Source organism: Carcharodon carcharias, chromosome 3, assembly GCF_017639515.1.
Source record: "Carcharodon carcharias isolate sCarCar2 chromosome 3, sCarCar2.pri, whole genome shotgun sequence".
NCBI lineage: Eukaryota > Metazoa > Chordata > Chondrichthyes > Lamniformes > Lamnidae > Carcharodon > Carcharodon carcharias.
The window spans coordinates 157232303-157256756 of NC_054469.1; the positions used below are offsets into that span (position 1 = coordinate 157232303).

At 41.5% G+C, this 24454-nt stretch overlaps 1 protein-coding gene across 4 annotated transcripts in view; it reads right to left on the minus strand.

Moving 5' to 3' along the window:
* LOC121276196 (retinoic acid receptor beta-like) overlaps window positions 1-19074 on the minus strand; it is a 290694-nt gene extending 271620 nt beyond the window's left edge. For 2 of the 4 annotated variants that reach the window (XM_041184326.1, XM_041184324.1), the window contains exon 1: window positions 18331-19074. In XM_041184326.1, coding sequence (XP_041040260.1) covers window positions 18331-18487 — 157 coding nt within the window. In that variant the 5' untranslated portion in view covers window positions 18488-19074. The remainder of the gene's footprint in view (window positions 1-18330) is intronic. The other 2 variants (XM_041184327.1, XM_041184328.1) reach the window with 2 other exon arrangements.
* Between the last annotated feature and the right edge of the window lie 5380 nt (window positions 19075-24454).

Sequence of the window (24454 nt, forward strand, 5' to 3'; positions counted from 1 at the left end):
ATAAATATCCCAAAGTGCTTTTTTTATTCATTCATGGGATGTGGGCATCGCCAGCTAGGCCAGCATTTATTGCCCTTGTTCAGAGGGTATTTAAGAGTCAACATGTAGGCCAGACCAGATAAAGACTGCAAATTTCCTTTATGACAATTGGCAATGGTTTCATGGTCATCATCAGACTTTTAATTCTAGATTTTTATTGAATTCAAATTTCACCATCTGCTGTGGTGGGATTTGAACCCAGCTTCCCAAAGCATTACCCTGAGTTTCTAGAATGCTAGTCAGTGATAATACCACGATGCAACCACCTCCCTTCAAAACCAAACTACTTTTGAAGTGTAGTACTGTTGCACACACAGCTGGCATAGATAAATTATCAGATAAGATATTTTTAGTATGGTTGGTTTGGGATAAATGTGAGCCATAACACTGGCAAAAATTACTTTACTTTTTGAATGGTGCCATGGGATCATTTACTGACAAGACAGATAGAGGCCCAGTTTCGCACCTCATCTGAGAAAAGAACTTCTGACAGTGCTACATTTCCTCAGTACTATAGTGAAGTGTCATTCTTGATTATGTACACAAACATCTTCAGTGGAACTCACAATCATACAATAGTACAACACAGGAGACCATTCAGGCCATTAAGCCTGCACTGACTCTTTTGAAGAGCAATCCAGTTAGGCAACATGAACCAATTATCTTCTTACTACAAGGGATGAGATCTTTCACTGAGCTAAAGTCAGTTGTATACCTCACTAAGGTTCATCCTAAAATGAGCAAATTCAATACAGACCAGAGATAAACCTGGGATCTTCCTGGTCTCTATGGCCTGGATATTTGCGCAGTCATAGAGACCCCGTGGATCTTTAATAATGGAGGGTGGGATCCAGATGTGGAAGTCCCACTCCCATTTTCAACAGATCCGAATTTTTGCCTGTAGGCAAAATGTGAATGACACACATGAGGGAAACCCAAACTGAGCAGGGCCATTTGAACTCAGTATTGAGTTCAAACAGACCCTATTTTTGCTGTAGCAAGGGCCTTAACCCATAGCGTGTCACAATTTTTTTAGTTGACATAAATGCTCTTGAAGGGCAGATAAGGTGTGTAGAACTGTCATGATGTGAAGGTATTTAAATCCACAGCTCTTCAAAAATAAAAAAGGCTGTGCCAGTGAGAACTGAAACTGTTCTAACAGTTACAATTGCTGTTTGTTGATATTTCCCCAAGGGCTATCATTATGTCACTATGAGGAGAATTTTCTCCCCGTCGGGCAGGCTGGGCAGGAGCGGGTGTGGGCGGATATGCAGCTGACTCTGGTGCATGCCCACTGAACTGACTGAAGATCGGAATGACGTGCAGTGATGTCAAGATGCACGCCCAGTGTCACTGCACATCATTTTACACGTTGGCGTGCGGGTGCAGGCCACGCTAGCCAAACGGAAGATTCTGGCCGATGAATATTTGGCTGCTTTCCACAAACTATAATTATTTCAGCAGGGGGTCCTAAGTTCATAATTTGATTGACAGCTCAAAGAGGTTATTCGCTGTCTTTGATGTGAGGTTATGAATAGAATTATACTTTTAAGGGATTAAGCACTTGAGGAGATTTTAAAGTTTTGAATGAGCTTGCATGAGTATTTTTTTAATATAGTGAAGGCTGTTATAGATATTTAGACCTTTTATTTCATCTTAACATGCCACCTGAGGTCTACCTAATGTAGATACCAAATGAATTGGCTTGAAGGGTGTAAGGACCAAGGGTGGTGGGTGGGTGGGTTGGCATGATTTTGCATTAAGTTGGCATGGGGGCTATAAGGGGCCATGGAAGTGAGTGGAGAGTATAGGTTGGCATTAAGTTGTCATGGGATCATGAGAGTGGGTGGGGTTGTGAGGTGATGTGAGGGATGATGCCTAGTGAGCCTAAAATGTAACAAAACAAATGGGTCAGGGTTCCAGAGAACCAAGGCAGTCCTTTTAACAAGCCTGTCTCAGCACTCAGCAGCCCCTGTAGTCACCTCCGATCTGGGTCCAGGGGCGGCAGGTCTAAATTCATCCCAACCCTGTCACCCTGGAGCGAGAACTGGGTCTGATGGGTCACTTTCTACCGAAACAGGTCTATTGAGTTGGGAAATTTCCCAACTCGAGCTGCCCGCCTCAGCAGTGAAAGACTGTCCCCATGACTCAGAATTACACATCTCAGTGTAAATCAATAGGGGCAAAATTTGATAGATTAGATTCCTTCAGATTCAGGCAGCATGAAAACTTTGTGCTGCCCACTAATTTAAATGTAAACACCAAAGTTAGTGTGAGGCTTGCACTGTTTAAATTTAAAGCTGGCCTGCACTACTTACAGGTAAGGTGCATCCCAGTTGCAACAGATGATGGAAGTGGCTGTGAAAAAGCGTCGGACCAGCAGATGAGTGAATATGGTGCCAGAAGATAGAGAGCATGCTTCAAGGTTCCTTGGTGCAGCACTGGATGCCTTGGTGCAGTAAGTGTACAGGAGGAGAGAGATCCTCTATCTGTGGGTGGGTGGGGCAGGAGCAGGAAACCCTCCAGACAAACTTTACAAAGTTACAAAGTTAGTGGGAGCAGATAGCCATCACTGTAGCCCCAGGAACCTGGTGCAGTTCAGGAAGAAATTCAACACCTTCACATGAGTGGTCAAGGTCAGTGAATTCATCCTAACATGCCATATGTTTATAACTGAACCACTGGCCTCACTCACTGTTGAATTCACCTCCCCCATTTCATTCACTTATCAAAAATCCCTACCAATTAGAACTCGTACCTAACATTCATTGCTTCACTTCACCCTCACACACTTAGCACTGCTGCAAGCCACACACACACACACACACACACACACACAAAGTATCACTGCTCGCTATTCAGTTATGACAGACACATCACCTAAACACATTACACCACACTCAATGACACATTTCCTCCTCTCTTGCCCAAGATGGTATATGCATGCTTCTCTTACTTTCGCCTCTTCACCTTGTGCCTCTTTTCAGATACTAAATAATTGTAACTTAGTCAGATGCAAGTACTGAAGTAAGGCGTGTAGAGGAAGAGACTGATGATGAAGGAATACTATCACTTGCTTTAACGCTCGCAGCCACTAGCTTTGATGTTGACATTGTGTGTAATATGGATAGATTCAAGGTAGAGCCTGCACATGGTGAGACACCAAATGAGTGGCCTGCAGCCAGGGCAGGAAGTATGCCTGCAGTAGGCGCCGGCTCACTGCAGTCTATCCTTGCAAAGCCACATGCTCACTTTGCCTGCTTGACTCTGTAAAGAGTGAATGCAATGTATTCAGGTCCCTTTGGATACAGAGTGTCAGTCACCTTCCCTATATAACAGTGGAGAACGAATTACAAGGTGTTGGGGATGTCCCCTGCTCCAGTCTGGAAGGAGCCCGAAGCAAGGAGGTTCATGGCCACGGTTAACTTTCGAGCCACTGACAATACCGTCCTTGCCCTATTCTAATGGTATGGATCTGCCTGCAACACATGTTCGATTTCAGTGAGCATCTCCTTGCTGAAATCTAGACACTGCACACACTGACTGGAATTTTACAGCAGCAACACCCCCCCGCCACCCCCCCCCCCCCAACCCCCACTACTACCGGGACAAGATGGCCACAGGCTTCATTGGTTTCTCTTCTTCAGGACTGCTTGCAATCCAAGAAATGGCGACCGCTCCTCTGATTAGCTTGCAACTATTGAAGGTGATGGGGGCAGAAGGCCCAACTTGAGGCAACTAAAGGCCCAACAGCCATTAAATGGCAGTGGGGTGATCCGCCCAAGTGGAGGCATGATCCTGCCACCAGCGTAAAATTCAACCCTCTGTTCCAGGTTTTGGTTGAGGTAGGAAAATTGCTCCCTGAAGATGCCAGATGGATATGGTTCCTTGCTAAGAGCCAATGGCTTCTTCCTCTGTGTTGCTTCTTCTCATTCCCTTTGCCTCGCTGCAGGCCAGGATGGATGGTAACTACAGCACACATGACTAGGAGCAAGAGGTCTGAACAAAGCCCTTCAAGTGAGAACCAAGGCTTTCACCACATCTTACATACCTCCCTGTAGCTCTGCCAACTTTAAGTAGCAGTACAAATTTCCAAACACTTCTACTACTAATTCAGCGACAGCTAACAGAAATCAATCAATGGCTAAGCTGAAAGTAGTTGACAATTCCTTTAAACAGGATTGGAGTGGGGTGGGGGTTCCTTCCTGCTACTCAAACTCACACAAATGGGTATGCAATAAGAGAGGGCAGCAGCAGGAACATTCAGGTCGAAAATGTCAAATAAGTACTGCACACTGACTGATGGCATAATCTTCCTACCCTACATGTGCCCTGTGCCCACCTAATGACCTACTTAAAATGTCAACCCACACAGCAAGAATCCAAAATAGCACATGTAGCGCAAAACATACAGATGCCAGGCATTCATATTTTGCAGCCAAAATTCTTAAAAGGAAGGCTGTTGTCACTTTGGGAAATAAAAAATCCTTGACGCGCTACATAACAGAATGTAACTGGGAAAAAGACAGGTGCATAATATCAACTTCATCATAACAAAATTATGTCATCATGCCATAACTTTACCGCCTGAAGTGAAAAGATTTCATCAATAATTTTATAGGAGCAACGATGCCCTTTGGACAGTAAACATGACAGAGACATTCTGAAGATCAATTTCAAATTGTGAACAACCAAATTGATCTCATATAAGATAAAAGCAAAATAAAAGCAAAATACTGCGGATGCAGGAAATCTAGAACAAAAACAAAAATACCTGGAAAAACTCAGCAGGTCTGACAGCATCTGCGGAGAGGAACACAGTTAACGTTTCGAGTCCGAATGATTCGGACTCAAAACGTTAACTGTATTCATCTCCGCAGATGCTGTCAGACCTGCTGAGTTTTTCCAGGTATTTTTGTTTTTGATCTCATATACAGCCTTCTAGACTTGATTATTCCAATGTAGTCCTGGTCAGTCTTCCACATTTCACCCTCCATAAACGTGAGGTCATCCAAACTTCTGCTGCCCAATTCCTAACATGCACCAAATCTCATTCATCCATCACACCTGTGTTGACCACCTAAACTGGTGCCTGATTAAGCTACATCTTGATTTTAAATTCTCAACTTAGTTTTCAAATCCCTCCATTGCTTTGCATCTTCATATCTCTGTAATCTCCTCTAGCCCCACCAATCTCCAAAATACCTGCACTCCTCTAATTCTGGTCTCTTAACCATCACCAATTTTCATTGCGCCTCCATTAGTGTTGGTGCTTTCATTTGCCTCGGGAAACTTCCTCCCTAAACCATTCCTTTTGTCTACCTCTCTCACTTCCTTCAATACTCTTTAAAATCTACCTTTTTGATCAAGCTTTTGGTATCTGCCCTAATATCTCCTTATGTTGCTCAATGCCATATTTTGTTGTATGAAACATTTTATTATGTTAAAGGCATTATGTTCTCCTCACCTCTCTCAGGAATTTACCAAAGAATTCCATACGCAATCCAATACTTTTGAAGCATTGTCACTGTTACATGAAGATACTGGTCATTTTGCACATAGGAAAATCTACAAACAACGACAAGATTAATAACCAGATAGTCTTTTTTTTAAAGCAATATTGGCTAACTTTTGCAGTCAGCACTGAAGGAACAGTGCTTACCAGTGACTTTGAAGAAAGTTGCCCACAAAGATTTAGGGGAGAATTTTCTCCCCGTCGGGGGTGTTGGGCGGGAGTGGGCATGGGTAAGAGTGCGGCTGATTGCCGCCTGCGATTGGCTGGGTGCTGCTATTTTACGTGGACGGGCCAATTAAGGCCTGCCCAGCGTGACATGCGCCCGGAAGCACTGAGTGCTCCCTGTGCGGGTGGGCGCGGGGTGGGGGGAGGCTGAGTCGGGCAGTGCGTGCTGTCGCGCATGAGTGCAAAAGAGCGCAGAAATTTCCCGAAGGCACAGAGCTGCCTCAGGGAGATTAGCTTAAGTTCAGAAAATTTTGACAAGGGAAAAAAAAAATTTTAAGGCAAGTCCCCTCATGTGAAAGTGTCACATGAGCTGGGGCATGTCTATGAATGTTATTAAAATTTTTTATAAAACTTTAAGTACCTTCATGAAACCTCACCCCGCCCGTGGATGAGGTTCCATGAAAAATGCGAAGGCCGCCTGGGCTCTTCGTCTGCCCGCCAACCTTAAGGTTGGATGGGCAGCTCAGTTTATTGTTTTAACTGATATTTAAAAGGCCTTAATAGGTCTTTGGCAGTTCGGTGGGCACGCAGCTGACTCGGGAATGCACTCGCCAAACTGAAAATCTGAATGACGCGCAGCGACGTCAGGACGCACACCTGATGTCACCACGCGTCATTTTACCTGTCGGCAAGCAGGCCCCTCCCCCGCTCGCCGAGCCAAAGATTCTGGCCCTAGGATAGAATCGTCTGTGCCCGCTGGCGTCGGGTGTGCTCGGTGGTGTGAGCAGACAATATGGCAATAAGGCCAAAAATTAGTTTCACAACTTCATGAAACCAGTTTCCGATCATCCGCTCAGCCCATTGATGGCGGACCACGTTTCCCACCATCGGACGTCAGGAGCATCATTGTAATACATCTGCATATCATTACAAGGCTAGCCCGCTGGACTCATCCCCCCCACGCTGGCTCGTCCACCCACGCCTTCACAACTGTACATAAGCAACATGCACCTGGTGGGCTGCATTTTGCTTGGGACTTCGAGATTTGTTTGCCTATCTTGCTTCGGGTAGCACTCACAGTCATCTGGGCCAGGCTTCACCCACAGCACCACGTCACTTTTAGTGGGGGGGGGAGGGGGGGGTTTCACTTGCAGATCTCTACTTACCAGACCAGCCATAAGTGGGGGTGGCTTTGTATGGCTGCAAGGCTAACACTTGCTTGGGAAAGGGGGAGAAGTGACGTCAGGCAAGGGAAAGGGCTGCAGGATGAGGGCTGTACTGGGGAAGGAGGGTAACCCAGGATTTGTGTGGGGGCAGAAGTTGATCTGCTCAAATGGCCTCAAGATGGTGAGGACTGAGCAGTCTCCAGAGGAGATGAGGCCAAATGAAGATATGAGAGTGTGTGTGAGAGTGAGTGGTGATGTCCCTTGAGCTGGCTGTGAGTGAAATGCCAGTGAATGTGTGATGAGCTTGAATGTGTGAGTTTAGAGTGATGGGATGATTGCCATACGCTGGCAGCACGAATGAGATCATTCATCCTCTATCTGCATTGGATGGCCAACCTGCAGCATTGGCACTGATCACCACTGCCAGCATCTACCAAGCCAGCGTGGTAATGTTGCTGTCCCTTCTGTGGACAGATTGGGGGTACAGGACATCACGGCGGGCCTCCAATGCATCCAAAAGGCACTCGAGGGATGTGTCACTAACCTGGGGACTGCAGTCTTCTTGCCTTTCGGGGCCAAGCCTTATTTGCCGCAGTCCTGAACCGAAAGCACTGAGAGGTATGCGTGAGGCTGTACATTAAATGTGGGACCCGGAGTGATGAAGCCGCAAAGTGATAGCGTGGCAGGCGAATTGGAGCCCGCCCACCATGGAAATGGCGTGTTTCCCAGGAATGCATAATTAGTGCAGTAGGTTTGGGATGATATGTCATGAGAAGCCGCCATTATGGCCAACAGGCAAAACGCTGTTTTACCTGCCCACAATTGCACTTAGTGCAAATCTGGGATTATTCTATCCCTAGTGATCTCTGAGGCACAGATTTCCCCTTTTCTGACAGATTAAGTCTAATCCCAAGGCAAAGGGGTCTCCAGCTGTACAGCAATAGTAATATCAGCAGACAGGGTAAGCAGCCAATCGCATTGAAGCGTACTCACAGACAGCAAACCAGAAACTTAAAAGCACTTAGTCCCTTTACTTAAAAGTTCATATATGGAAATAAATGATTACAATTGGATTTAGATAGAAGCTAAAATATCAAAATGACCAAACAAACAAAAAAAATGTGAATCTTAACATCTGATGGAGAAATTTGACATTCCAAAAAAGTGTTAGCTTTTCAGAGCCAGTGAAGTTGTTTAGGAATAATTATGGAGTTAGTATACCATTAAACATGCATTTAAAGTTTGTTCAGCAAGTGTATATTTTGTAAGGGCTTTTAGAGCAAGATAAACAGTGTAAAAGTGGTAAAACAAAAACAGAATTACCTGGAAAAACTCAGCAGGTCTGGCAGCATCGGCGGAGAAGAAAAGAGTTGATGTTTCGAGTCCTCATGACCCTTCTGTAAAGCAGTGTTTTTGAGAAATTACTGCTTGCTTAGGGATTGCACTCTTGAGGGACCTCAACAGTGCATTCTCTGGAGGAATAGAATCACTGACAGCAACTTCAAGATTTCTCTGTTTAACTGTGTATTTGTGAATTCACAAGGTTGCTGTCAGTTTCAGCAAATACTGACAGTTTCACTGTCAATGTGACTGCAAATTCCAGGCCATTGACTTGAGGAAGGATGTCAAAAGAACTCACTACTCTTCTCCAAACATCCACTTGAACATGCAGTCAGGGACTTCTTTAACACCCAATTCAAAAGAGAGCACCTGACAATGCAGCAAGCATTCTTTGAGTGCTGCATCATTAGTCTCACGTCAAGAAGAGGTACTTGAACCTATAACCTTCTGACTCAGAGGTGGCAATTGAGCCAAAGTCACATAAAAAGGACAATAAAAATGTTTGAACAAAAATCTTGAACCTAAAATATTGAAGGAATCTCAGACTAATTAAAGCAGTCAGCTCTCACAACACACATTCATTCATTATCCCCTCTCCCCACATAAATCCTATTAGTTCGTTCACTATAAATTTCATGTGTATGTGCCTTGAAAGAGAACCATGCTTAGTTCTGACACTAAACCAAGCTTATAGTTTCAAGAAGTGTTCAGGTTACATTTTTCTTGGGAGAATGTCAATTTTTTTTTGTGAGCAGGCAGTGAAGGAGCTTAAGCTCTTTAAAGAAGTAGGTATTTGCCGCTTACCAGACCTGACTCGGTGAACTGCCAATGACCCACAGTCGGTATGTTTGACCCAGGCATGCACACAGGTCTGCCTATGCAGTGCTGCTGGGATCAGGGTCTCTGTGATACATGGTTCAAATACATGGGTCTGAACTGTTTTTGAAGCAGGTGCACACAATATGACTCCAAAATTAGCTTATTTGGCAGTTCTCAAAATTTTGATCAAATGATGACCCTTAGCTAACTGACAGAAAGCAAATAAGCGTAAGAGTCACAAATCTCTGCTGGTCTCCAAGAGCACATTGATCAGTTAAATGTTTACAATGTAATAAAGCTGGGGATGTGAATGAAACAAAGTTACTTTAACCAAAGTGACACCTCTGCCACGAAACAAAATTGTTCTAATCATTTAATTTGTAAATGGACACAGTAATGATACAAGTGAGCAAGGTTCTACAAAGATAGACAGAATGGACCTAGTTTTAGAATGGGGGAAGGGGGGGTCATTATATTATCTTAAAACAAAGCTACACAGAATCACATCACCAGGAATACTAGTTAGGAGTGGCTACCAGCTGGCTACAACAACAAAATACTGAACTTTAACTAGGAGACGGAGCTTGAGATGCAGTCATTAATAATGTTTGCACACCGACTTCCTAAAGGGTTTAGGGTGTGCTTCCTTTCCAGGTCCTGATGAGACATCTGGCAGCAAACTGGGAGGGAGGGTTGGAAAGTGGGAAAATAGAAGAAAATTGGCTGTAAAGGGATCCCTATCCACATTGTTAAAGCCACCTTCTTGGGGCAACAATGTATCGAGATTTCTGTGAAAGTGTTGATAAGTCTAGACCAGCCCATCCCAAGAGGAACATATTGATGTGAGTGGCTGACTTGAGGAAAGAAAGCAAAGTAAAAGATCTCAAATCAAATGGAAAAGAAGTTATTAATCAAATGAGCTTTTCTGGAAAATTGGGAAGAGAAAAGATGAAAATTGTCTGTCTATCCTTGCAAAGAATTCCAGAGTGATAGACTGAGCTATATGTTTCAGTCACTAGGTATGATTCAATAATTCAGATGTTCATAGGTCAGCGCTGATGCTGGCATTGCTCGCTTAACACTGAGTCAATTGGCAATGTCAGTTGTCAGCCCTGTAAGGAGCTGTTTGATCACACTTGTTACCCTGCTAGTATGGCTAATTCCAAACAGGCATGGTCTGCAGCTTGAATTGATAAACATCAAAAGCCAAGCATTGTAAAAAAAAAGAAAATTAAATATTCATAATATGAAGCACTCATTGCCCTTTCTTACATGCTTATTCTTTTAGTTCATCTGTAAGCAAGCAAGTAAGTAAAACATCGATCCAACTGTTCATCATATAACTGTAGTCAGTTTAAGTAATATCCATTTGCATGCTTTACTTTCCATCTTAAGGAGTTTTTTTAGCTGAGGTTTGGGACTTTCCATTGGAAAGTATGTTGTAGACACTTGGATGTACACAATGCGCTGTATGAATGATCAGTGATTCCAACAAGCAATCAAATCTGAATTTTGTGAAACCTATTTAGCCTAAAGGTACAAATCAAAATTCTATTTTCTAATGCTTTGTATAGAAAAAAATATATATTCACTGCAATTTTTGAGGTTTCAAATGCAAAGGCTGAATTAACACAGCAAAGTTATATATCAGCTATTTTGTTCAAGAGATTAATTTCTATATTATTCCTACCCAAGTCACCAGAATCTCCATCACTGAACTGCATAAGATACAACCAGAAAGTGATATTAAGGATTGCACTTCAGAGAGAGAGAGAGAGAGAGAGGGGTATGACTATTGTAATTTTCAACTTTAAACCCACCTATTACATAATTGCCATTTTTGAATCCTCCATTTGTCTGGTAGTCTTTCATCCATCTGGCCCCAAATCAAATTATCATCCCTACAGCTTTAATAGTTGCAAACAGCACAATTACAAAGCGGCTTTTGATATACAGCAAGAGTTCACTTACAAAATATAGCAAAAGATACTTGTCTGAAAAATATGTATGTCTTTTGGTTTGGTCCATTCTTAAATGCTGCTAATAATTTATAAGTTGTTGTAGCAACCATGAATAACCAGCTTCAAACCCTCAATGAGTGAGGAGGTGCCTACAATGTGAGCTCTGAGTGCATCCAACTCCCATGGCCCCTCTCTTTTCGCCCCGAGCCAATTCTAAATTATATTACAAGAGCAGTCTCTATCTATGCTGAGAGTGCTTCCATTAATTCTTTGAAATTCCAGAATGCAAGCAAGATTCTCACAAAAAGAACTCTCATGCTAGAAGTAGATGTTTCCCAGTGCTGTTCCATAATTACAACACAATACCAGCATTGTCATGAGGATTTCAATAAAGCGTAATGGTAGGCACATCAAATTTTCATCCTATGTCCACTTCAGCTGTGAAAACTACCCAGCAATGTAATAATAGACTTCGTCCTGCCAACCTCAGGTTGCGTCTTTGTGCTATTTAACATGAGGGTGATATATTGGTGATTACCATCCAGTGTTTGAAGTAATTAGAGGTGATGAATTAAAAGTAGCAGAGACCATTGAGGCAGTTAGACCATAACTGCTACATTGGGGCAAAGCACTTTTGTCGCACACCAATGTGCAGTGATTGTGTAAATGCAGCATGATTCCTGTGTCAATAGAGGAGGGAGTTCACCCTGCTTTGTTTTTGAATCAATTGGAGCCTTCATACCAATTTCCACTCCAATCTTAGCTTATGATACATTAAGGTTTTGGCTTCACACTGTAAGCCTCAATTTGTGGAGAGTGAATGCACCATAAAATATTTCCGCATCAATTTACTTAATAAACCTAGTGACAACATTGAATAAGTGAGCTGACAAATAGCCTTAGACATACCTTTCCTTTGGGTTGCCTTTCCTCCTGATACTACATTACAAAATAACATCATTGTCATTTAAGCATAGGAGAAATTCATTCAAATTACAATTTAAATATCCAAAGTTTAACAATGTGAACTAAATAGTACAGAATTATTTCCATCCAGACACAAACATTTACAAGTAAAAATTTGCTGGGGCCGTTCCCGAATAAGTTGTTTAAAGCATGCTCGACAGACCAGAGGACGGTTGGCTGGAACAGCAAATCATATAATTTTTGAAGAAAACAAGCACTAAGTGAATTTGTTTGATTGTCACCATTGCAATTAAACTCACTGGGCCACTTTTACCTTGCAAAAGTGTCAGTTTGGCCAACAAAATTTGTCAGCAACTTGAAGGTGATAACACTACCACACACACACCTAGGCTTGAGTGTATAATTAGCAAGTAACATACATGTCACACAAGTGGCAGGCAATGACCAGCTCCAACAAGAAAGAGTGTAACAACCTCCCTTTGACATTCAATGGCATTACCATAGTCAAATTCCCCACTATCAACATTTTGGGGTCACCACTGACCAGAAACATAACTGGACCAGCCACATAAATACTGTGGCTACACCAGCAGTTAAGAGGCTTGGGTTTTCTGTGGCAAGTAACTCACCTCCCATGTGACGGAATACTCTCTAATTGTCTGGATGAGTGCAACTCCAAAACCATTCAAAATGCTCAATGCCATCCAGGCCAAAGCAACACATTTGATTGGCGCCCCAAGCACCATCTTAAACATACACTCTCTCCACCACTGGCATAACATGGCTGTAGAGGAAACCATTCATAAGATGCCCACAGCATATCACCAAGGCTTCTTGAACAGCATCTCCTAAACCTACAACTTCTAACACCTAGGAAGACAAGGGCAGGAGATGGATAGGAACACCGCCACCTCTAAGGTCCCCTCCAGATCGCACACCATCTTATCTTGGAAATAAATCATCATTCTTACATAGTCCCTAGATAAAAGTCCTGGAGCTCAAACCAAAAACATTGTGGGATCGCCTTTACCACATGGACTGTAGCAGCTTAAGTAAACAATTCACCACCACGTTCTCAAAAGCAACTCGGGATGGACAACAAATTTGCCAGTGATGCCTACATCCTGTGGATGAATATTTAAAAAGAAAACAATTTTAACAGTAATTGCAAAATAAGCACCCAACATTTTATTTGCTTTCTTTTAATGTAATTGTTGCAATTTCTGTATGTTAACTGGTATGACTGACAATCAGTCCACTGCAGCACACACATCTGTCACTAATATAGCTTGTCAGAAACATAAATAATATCACGTTCTAGTGTATTATCTCGATAATGCGCATGTGTTTAGTTATAAAGGAGAGCTCTGACTATCTGGCTCAGTGCCAGCAGTTCCCCGCATTTTTATAATTAAATACCAATGTCAAATCAGTATCCTGAATTTTTTTTAAAACACTGTGCGTCATGGCTGTTCAACATATTGACTAATGATTTTCACATATGTACCCCTGAATAGAAAGCCTCTAAGCTGATTAAATAATGACAATCGCCTCTGACGTTAATCCCATCCCATCCCAGTAGTTTACGCATCTAATTCACATTCTATGTGATGCAATACACACGACCCTCAATCACAGTTCTTCATTCATGTCACTTTCTAGCCTGCGCTGTTATAATGTGAAACATATTTGTTTTAGAGAAACAATAACCCTTTGAACATCAATCACCTAACACACATGCTTTCTGTCATACAAACAAGCACATACTGGGTGCTATCAAATTAAACAGAAAAACAGATCAATTCTTCACCCATTGCAGCTATTGATAAACTAAAAGTTACAGCAAAATTAGCCAAACAGTCCTTAATTCTGAATGAAGCCTTTCTCCTAAGGTGCTGAGATATTATAATTAAGAAGCTTTACACATCTAGTGAAACATGAGGCAAAGCTCATGCTTATGTCTGTTCCCATAGCTAGTTTTTCCTGGAACAGGTCACCAGCCTGTCATCAGTGGCTATAAGTTGAGGCATGCCATTCCACATCAAGAATAGCTGACCAGGAGAGCCTTCCACTCCTACTAATTGCCATACGCATATCGGAAGGATTTATATGTCGATAATCAACCTGTTTGGCCATGTTATGAATGCACCTTCTCTGGCCATGAAACCCAGAAGCAGGATTCAATCCTGGAGCTTCTGACTCAGAGGCAGGGACATTACCCACTGCAGCACAAGACCTCCTTTAAGATACTATAAAGCCTGATCTAAATTCAGTGAGGTGTGACACTGGTGAAAACCCAGTGCTTTTATGATGACAAAACATTGGAAATTGCATCCTCATTTCATTTTGAGGCTGATATAGTCATACAACTCACAAATTGTCAGTCGCTGAGTGTCAGACAAAGATGAACTGAAGTTCATGAAAAGGAGTATTAAAGAAAGCTACCCTCTCAACCTTCAAATACAATCTAAAAAACTAAAACCTCACACATTTCAAGATTACCTTCTAAAACATTTTCCATAATGCACTGTCAAATTGTTAAGTTTCATTGGATTCCACTTACTTAAGGTTGCAACCTGGACTCTGTCTAGGTCACCTATGGGGTCAACTGAGGAAATGAGATGATTGTGTTTTGCAGAATATGCTGCCTTGGTAATCAAAGTTATGAAGTTGGGGTGATTGGGGTTTGGGGCTAGGAAGAGGGAATAAGAATTTACAAATGCAGCATCTTGGACTTATTCGATTCCACAATGAGGGGTCTGAAACAGAGACAAGCAGTATTTTGTTGATTTTTTTCTTTTAAATTAGTTGCGATATTACACAAAATTCAACTTAATTTTTCATAATTGTGGTAGAATCTGATTTTAAATAATAATTCAATCTTTGCAAGGTAGCTTCTTTAATAAAAATATCAAGATTTGGAAATTCTAACAATAATGAATAGAACTATTATTGCCACTCTTTAATCATTACAGTAATAATGAATGTTCAGGATGATTTATGCCAGAATAGGTCTCCCATTCTAACATAAAATATGCTCCCTATTATCATCGAGAAATCACCATCAATTTAGGGAGCACAATTTTGGAATATATTCATGCTGGCTCATTCAGTCAATCCAATTGCTCATTTAATTTAATCTATTGATGACCACTTACACAACAGTTACCTGTTTTCAACCATAGGCGGAGTTAACATAGAGTACAAGCCATACATCCTACCACATGAATAAGTATGAGATCACAGAAAAAGAGTAAACATCCTGTCACACAAATACTTTTAATGCCACATTCTTGTTTATAAGCACTTGATATTGCAGCAGCTCATCATTTTGAAGCCCCAAAAATACTGATACCATAAACCTTGGAAATAATCTTTCAAGCACTTGTGATACCCAAGCACTGACTGGTTTATCTCAGCATTCCCACCATGAGAGGCTACTGAGCAGAAACCAAACACTTACCCACAGGTAGGGAGAAAGCATCTGTGGGACAGTCATTTGGGCTAGATAACACACCTCCTAGTGGATGGTTTCTGAGCAACATTGAGAGTCAAGATTTTTTAACTCTGCGTCAGGGGATTCCAAACTGTGGGTCCTCCGAGGCAGCAATGGTGGCCATGGAGCTTGGACTGAGTTTTGACAGCTGCGAGGCCCCTTTAAATGTTAGTATTTTTTTCTGTCTGTGGGTTCAGCTTAATCATCTGTTCTTCAAGGCTTGATTGCTGCTACAGCCACAGCCTGTAAAAAGGTGCGTCTTCACTTTTTTCAGTGTAAACACTGCAGTTTTAAAACCTCCACCCTGGTCAAGAAATATTTCCCCCCACCCACCAGTGAACTGCTCACCACCACCCACCCGTCCCTTGCTCAACGAACCTCCTCCCCTCTGTGAATTTTCACTCTGGGGCCACATTAAATCTGAGGCATTAAAACGCGGTCACATCAGGAAAAAGTTTGGGAAGCACTGCTCTATGTAATCGTTACCAATTAACAATGAAAACCCAATACTGGTGAGGTAAGGTGTATCTCAGTTGCAGATGAACAGACTTTGACCAAGGCTTTAATGTCCACTGATACTGCTCCTGCATATTTATATTTTCCTTAAGCCTGAATACATTGGGTTAGAAATTTGTCATCTTAGACTGTGGCACAAAACGGATTTACAAACCAAGACAAGGCTGGGCTAATGAGGAACAGCAGACCAGGAAATATGAAGGTCTGTGGTCACTGGAATTCATGAGGCAATATTACCTCCAGACTTACCCTTCATAAGCTGCTCTTATACTGGAAGTATTCCTTCTGCAGTAAGTTACTATAAAACCATTGTTCCACAGCCCAGCTTTGTTTTGCTTTGCATTTCTCTGAATACTATCTGTAAATTGAAAATTGCAGTTCCATTGCAGTCAATGGAATTCAATGTTAGGCACTGTGTATTACAGGCGGCTAATCTGATACTGCCCCTTTTGCATCCCTTCTTGAGACAAATTTCCACCCCATTGTATCCCATTTATATGAGATACCTGTGGTGTTTTGGTTATATACAATACTTACTCCAGATCGAATGATCGTGCTTAAATAGTTGCAATCGCACAATGAATTAATAATTTGATGTAGAGAAACCTCAAAAAGCAAGAATGGGCTGTTTCTGCACTAAAATCATAATGGAATTAAGTTATATTTGCATCAATTTTCATTTTATTAACTTCATTAAACCTTAAAAATACTGAGATATTCCCATAAAACTTTGAAGTGAAAAGTGCTTAAGGAAAGCAGTGTACAGCTGCTCTCAGCACACAGGGGACAAGTTACTGTACCATGGATTGATTTTTTTTTTTCTTTAACAGCTGAAATTGCTGAATGTACATCAAACAGGTAATTTAAGTGTCTCTTACAACATTATTACATTACTAAAACCTTAGTATTGTCAGCTCCCTCAATCTCCTTTTCATTACACTGGCACAATCAAAAAAAGGTTTTTCAGATATGTGGCAGGTCAACGCAATCAATCTGCAGTCTCTGTTAGCCATTAATAAACACAGCCACAAAGTGCTTAATGAGGAACAGCAGGACCAGGAAATACTGGGGTCTGTGGTCACTGGTACTCAGGAGACAATATTACCTCCAGATTTACCCTACATAATCCGCTCTTGTACTGAAGCTGCTCCTTATGCACTAAGTTACAATAAAACCATCATTCCACAGCCCAGCCTTGTCTTGGTTGCTATCTGTAAATTGTAACATAGACGCCTCAAATTTTGTTTTCCCGATTTACATGCAAAAGCACCAACTTTCCTCAAAAGGGAGCTCATAATAGAAAGACAACGATGTTCAAAGCATAAGAGGTTATTTTTGGCGGGTAGAGGAGAAACCACGATAGCCGTTTGAATCTTATTGCAATAGGATGTCGAAGAAGAATCAAATAATTAAATATTTTGATGTGAATAAACGAAGGGATCGGCACACTGAAAATGACATTCGACAAATGAAGGAAGTGTCCTGGCAAATCGAACGGAAAAAAACCCCAAATACTCGAGTAAAGATGCTCGAAGCAAAAAGCAAAAAAAAAATAAAAACAAATTTGATGTTTGTCTGTTTATAATTGAAGTGAGGTGAAGACTCTGGTCATTTCTGCTTGGGACGAATCTTTTATCCGCAATTCTCGGGTTACGGGACCAGAAACTGACAATTTGGCTTCTGATAAAGTAAAATCCTTATTTGTTTTCCTCTTCAAGCGCAGTTAATGCTTTATTTGTTTTTTTAACAGTTTGATTTTACAAGAGAGGAAACACGACCATGAAATAATACTTAGCGTCATTGAATATAATAAAAAATAAGACCTCCCCATACCCCGAACTGCAGTGCAAAACTGTCCCTATTCTGCTTCAATACCACGCCAGCAATTAAAAATAATAATAATAATTAATAACCGGTGAAAATGAATGAATAAAAGTGACACTTCCCTTGCAAATGTTCAGGGTGCTGCAGACAGACAGCTGAGGAGGGACTGCTGGAGATTTATTATGGCCAGCCACAGACGGAGGCACCTCTCAGCTCCTGCCCTACCCAAACAGCAGCACAGAGTGAGGGTCGTGTTTGCCATTCTTGTGTCTTTCCTCACTTTTAGCGCCCGTGCCACTGTTTAGCAACTGCATTCCTCGGCACATAGTTCAAAATATGTGCGAAGAGTTGAAGTGACAAAAGTATCCAGTTACTTTTCAGCACTGTCAGAGCTCCTGCCTGCCACGGCAAAGCACTGACGGAGATTAATACCGGTCACAACTAAACACACCAGTTCAGGGACATGTGAGGGGAGGGAGTTGTACTTAGAAGATAATAAAGAGAGAAAACGCAAGAGTTTCTATCATATACATTATGAATAATAATGATAAAGAGACCTACATTGAGTGCTGTGCCTCTGTTGCCAGTCCCTGTGTGTCAGTCCATTGAAGCATGCAGTCAGAGCTTTCTCTTGCAACATGCAAGAGGACGGGCTCGGAGTGTAGAAATCCAGCATTTGCCCAGGGCTGACTGCGAGAACATCCATACAGTCAAACATGACGACAGGCTGTCCACAACCTGCGAAGAAAAGTGTTTCTCCTCTCTCTCTAGGTGTGGGCAAATTTGCAAAGAAAAAGTTGTTCGAACTCCCATCAAAACTCTGCCCTTATATTTTTTTTTCCTGCCCTCTTTTTCTTGGCACGTAAGAGCTGTTGGTCTTTTTCCCAGAGCAGAATCATGAATTATGACAGACAACACAACTAAAAGCCTGTAATTGATCCAAATGATCGTTTACCATTTTTCCCCCAAAGTCAGATACGGCGCTCAATTCAAAAAGAGAGAGGGTGAAGGGGAGGAGTGGGGAAGTCAAGCTGCCTAATATTCAGCCTTGGCAGCTGCCCTTTCGCTGAGAGTCTCTTTCGCTCTTGGCTCTGTGGGACCCGCGGAAATCTCCCGATCCCTGGCACAATTTGAACGATACAAATCTGCAGCCGCAAAAATAGCTCCGCTCACCCCTCTTGTTTTCCAAAATGGCTCGTCCTGCTTTTGACCAGCTTACTTCCTACTCCTTATGTCACACAAGCACAGTAAAAGATTGAATTGCCTAATATATGCAAGTGAACTTTCTCTGAACCCTACCCAGGCTGCTAACCTTCAAATGACCCAACCTAGCCTGACATCACCAGCTCCCAGGATTCCCACAGCACTTCATATTTCCAGAAGCCAAGCAAAGCAGATACAAGCTGCACCTAACAACTATTGAGGAGGAGAGGGAAAATCCGATGCATAAAGCTATTTACCGAGAAAGCAATGGTTCACAATATGCCCCCACAAAATCATGCGCACGAAACTTGCTGCATTTAATATTGGCAGCAATGGATTTTTATCCCAGTGAATGGGCGAATTAATTAATTTTCACTTGAACTCCTGCTTTCTATTGGTGAGTTAGATACTTTATTTTGCGCTAATTGTGGGTAAATTTATTCTGCACGACAATGACTGATTCAAATCAATTATCAAAATAAAATTAAGCAGTTTAGATACCCAGTTTCTGGAATTGTCATAAATATTTTTTTCCCAAATCCGACATTTCAGTGTAACAGTTTGGACCACATATGAATGTTAAGATTTTCTGACAGGTTAATTTGAATTTTTGCTGAATATTATCTGGCAGAAGATAAACAGGGACTGTATAATGCAAAAGTGAAAGTATACTGCAGACGCTGGAAATCTGAAATAAATACAGAAAATGCCGGAGATAATCAGCAGGTCAGGCAGTAGGCAGTCATTGTATAATGCATGGCAAAATTCTGACGTCATTGGCACTATCTATCACTGTTCACAAGAACAAAATCAGTCAGTGCCACAGGGAGCATCTCTGCTCAAAGGAAAACTTCTTTTGACAAACGCTTGGATGTTTTGACAATTTGGAAACGTGATCTACAAGTTATTTCACTTTTGGGATAATAGATGGATTTTATGTAGATTTTTCTCACCTGCATGGAAACATAGCACATACATCATAACTAAACAGTGAACAAATTCAATCCAATTATTCCCCACCTATTTCCCTTGAGCAACCATTAAAGCAGATGGTAATTGATGAGTGATGGGCATTTGTTATTAGAGTGGGGACAATGCCAGTCCAGCATTTTAGAGCCAGGACAAGTGGTGTCTCTGACACCCTGCCGCCTGGGCTGCCTGCTGCAAGAACAGAAATGCCTGTATGTCAGTGACTGAGAGAATTAAATTAAGAGATGCTCCTATGGTTTCCAGTGCAGGAGAAACCTCCACTGTTTCAACTCTGAGCCAAAACATCTCTCTGAATGCACCGTCTGAATCAGGTAAAGCAGTCATCCTTTAGTACCTGCCTGCCACAGAAGTTGAAATGCAGCATATCTTACCTATATGATCTGTAGATGAACTGTGTATTTTCCCTTTACATTCATATAGAGGCTTCTGTACATGGAGCTCCTGAAATCTTGAGATAATTGTGAATTTAACAGCATCTTCCACTCCTATCACTAAGCTGCCATGACTTTACTGGGAAATAAAAGTAACTGTTGAAGGAATAATACAGCAACACAAAACAATTGTTTTTAAATCAGATATTCCGTTCAGTATGAAAACAGAAACCTAATTTAGAAATAAGTCAATGCTAGTAGAAAAAGCTAAACAGTTCACTGAATACAAAAGTTTTTTTTTTAAACAAATAATCTGCAGGATAAATAATTAGACTGGATTGTCCAGATCCCATAAAAATAACCAATTTACACTCCAATTTTTCAAAAGAATCCTTTAAATTGTGTTTGCCTTTATCTACTACTTATACTAACAAGGCTTTATTCTTAATGAATAACACAAGAAAAAAATTAGAAGTTAACATTTTGAGCATACATAGGCAGGTATACATCTGCAGTTTGGGCCTTGCAATGTCTCTAATAGATGCATCAAACTATGTGGCAGAACAAACAATGGCAAATTATGAAGTCACCAGCATTTTTTATTGATTTCCATTTTTCTCTCTAAATGTTCTATTCTTCTTCTCTGAACACTGGGCGGTTGAGTGTACAATTTCACAGGTACCAGAACACTCAAGTACCTCACCTAAGAAACTATTCTTCTTAAGTATGAGCCTAAAATGTGAATGTCAGGTCAGGAAATCACAATGGAGGCTCACCCTGTCATCACAAAAAGTTTACAAATAAAACCATCCACCAAATGTGATTAAAATCCTTCCAGAGTACCTGGATTGCGATTTCTTCTCTCCTCAGGAAATTTCCACCTGCCAGTTTCAAATGGTGGTGGAATGGTCAGCAGCAGGAAATGTGGTAGAGTTTTTTCACTGTCTCCTTCCTTCCTGCTGCTAGTTCCAGAATTTTCTGCGAGAAAAGGTGTGGAGTTTTGAATACACCCAGCACTATTTGGGTGAGCATTTTTAATTGATAATCTAATCAGTTGAAAATACCATCCGACAATGGCATCATTACTGCCGTTGCATTCTCAGCATGTAGCTTTACTAAGGTAATAAAGGGGGAATTTAAAAATTAAAGGGCCACTTTGCTTAGCGCCATCAAATTCATTTCCAGTCCCACGTTCCAAACCAAATAACTGCAGGTGCCAGAGCCATTTCAGTGCCCCAACCAAGCTGAGCAATTCAGTGGCAGCAGATACAGCGCCAGAAGCCTGCCAAAATGTTTGGGAGTGACAATAGCGCAACAGGAATTAGCTTGGGAAATGAAATTGAAAATGACGATGAAAACTAATTTCATAGCCAACACTAAGTACTTTTAAACTACTTCATTTATTGCCCTGATAACTTGTTGTCTCATAAGGTTTTTCCATAGGTACTTAACAAGATAACAGTAGTGAGAGAAGAATTAATGCTCAACAGATCGTTTTGCAGATTTGCTGACATTTGCTTGTCTCCTACTTCATGTGTGGTCTGAAAACCGGGGAGATATTTTTTCATATCTCTGCCCTTGCATTGTCATAAAAACATAACTATGTTTAAATATCATATTTGAAACGTGTTGTATAAATAGAGCACATGATAGCTAGGATGTGATAACTATCTCAACTATGAGACTGACCATAATTCCCACATGACTTCTTCACTCATGAGCTATCTGGCCAGACTCACTAGTGAAGATAATTATCATGTGTCACTGCTGATCACAAAATAATCTTATTTTCATATTATTTCTATGACCGCAGTACACCACAGCCCAAGACTATTGGTTAAAACAGAGCAGTTTCTTTCTAATAGGACTACTGGACTTTGGTTTCTAACCTTTTCACATTACATTTTATACCATACAATATGATATTCCCTCTACCACATTGTAATGATCACAATGTTTGGTTCTTGAGAACTCTGTTATGGTGTGGCTAGTTTGTATTCACAATTGATGGTCATGTTGTTGTAAGTAAGTGACACAATACAAAGTTATATCCTAAATTAACAGTTTTGCGAAGAAAACGCCTTGAAAATCCCCTTGAAAGAGACAATCATTAAATTGAAAGATCTGACTCTGCTTTGTAAACAACTTCCTTCACGATAAATGTATGGTACTAACTTGATTAATTAGACTGCATATAAAGGTGAAAAATGAGAATGTGCTGTCATAATTATTAGATACTGTTTGAAAGGAAATAACACTTGTGTTACTTTAATTCTACAAAATAAGTACAGTATTAATGCAATCAAATTTAGCAGTAGTTCTAATTCAAATGTTATCATACTCTGAGATGAATTTGACAAGAGAAAGAATTTGTATTTATAGAGTGCTTTTCATTATCATTAGCATCTCAAAGGTTTTTAAAAGCCAACAAAGTGCTTTTTTAAGTATAGTCACTATTGTGATATAGGAAATGCAGCAGCCAATTTGCACTCAGCAAACTCCCACATACAGCAATATGATAATGACCAGATAATCCGTTTTCTGTGATGCTGGTTGAGGGGTAAATATTGGCGAGACCACGAGTGATAACTCCCCTGCTCGTCTTCAAAATAGTGCCATGGGAATTTTTATATCCACCCAAGCAAAGAGTTGGGGCCTCAGTTTAATTGAAAGATAGGACCTCCGACAGTGCAGTGCTCTATCAGTACTGCACAGGAGTGTCAGCTTAGATTTGTTTTGTGCTCAAGTCCTGGAGTGGAACTTGAGCTCAGAACCTTGCGATTCAGAGATAATTGTACTACCAACTGAGTCATGGCTGACACACAAATGACACCCACACTACCTCCCCACCATCCTTCTCAATCCTACCACTGTCTTTGGATTGTCGGACTGCTTAAATACCATTCAATGTTAGATAAGCTCCAGTGTCCTCCAACCTCATACCCACAAACCCCACACCCTTGCCACAGATTTATCCTCCTCCCTGGCCACAGTCGCAGGCTGAATCAGGCTGCTTGAAAACTCAGTAAGGAATTGAACCTTGAGCTGAGCTTCTGACATCATACCTCTCCATCCCAAAGACTGCCTATTTCCACCTCCTTAGCATCACTCACATTTTCTCCATCTCAGAACATCTGCTACTGAAATCCTCATCCATGTTTTGTAACTCCAGGCTTCATAATTACAATGCTGTCATTACTAGTATTTCATTCACCACCCTCCATAAACTTCAGCTCATCCAAAACCCATTCCTATCCCATGGCAATTCCACTCATCCATCACTATACTCTTGATGACTTGCAATGGCAAATGTTCCCCTACATACCCAATTCTCATCCTTGCACTTAAATCTCTTTCATGGTTTTGCCTTTCCTAATCTCTGTAATCTTCTCCAATACTACAATCCCACTGCCTCAAACTCTCTGTACCTCTGATTCTGGTCTTCTGTGCACCCCCTGATTTATAGTATCATTTTCAGCTGTACCTTTGTCCTTTGACCTCAGGCCTTTTGATCTGGAATTGCATCTCTAAACTCCTCTGCTTCTCCATGTCCATCTCCTCCTTTCAGAGCCTTCTTAATACACCAGTCGGCGAGCATCAATTGTGCATCCCAATGTCACCCCGCACCATTTAAATTGTCAGGTCGGTGGGCACACATCCGAGTCGGATGCACATCCACTGACCTGTCAATGGCCTAGTTAGGCCATTAAAAAAACAATTAAACTCATTAGTGGACCTGCCCGTCCAAGCTTAAGGTTGGCGGGCCGGTCAGGAGTGCTGGTGGTCACCTGAAAAAGCATGAAACCACATCTGCAAGCAGGACGAGGTTTCATTGCTGAATCAAAAAATTAAGAGACACTTTTAATTAACATTATGTCCATGTCCCAACTCATGTGACATTGTCACATGAGAGGACATGGACGGTGAATGAAATTTTCACTACGGTTACTTTTATACTTTGGGAACCGATCTCCCTGAGGCAGCACTTCTGATTTTAGGAATCCCCCCCCACCTCACCCGCACAGGAAGCGCATAGGGCTTCCCTGAGGACATCACGCTGGGCGGGCCTTAATTGGCCTGCCCACTAAAAATGGCAGTGCACCCTCAATCGGGGGTGCCAA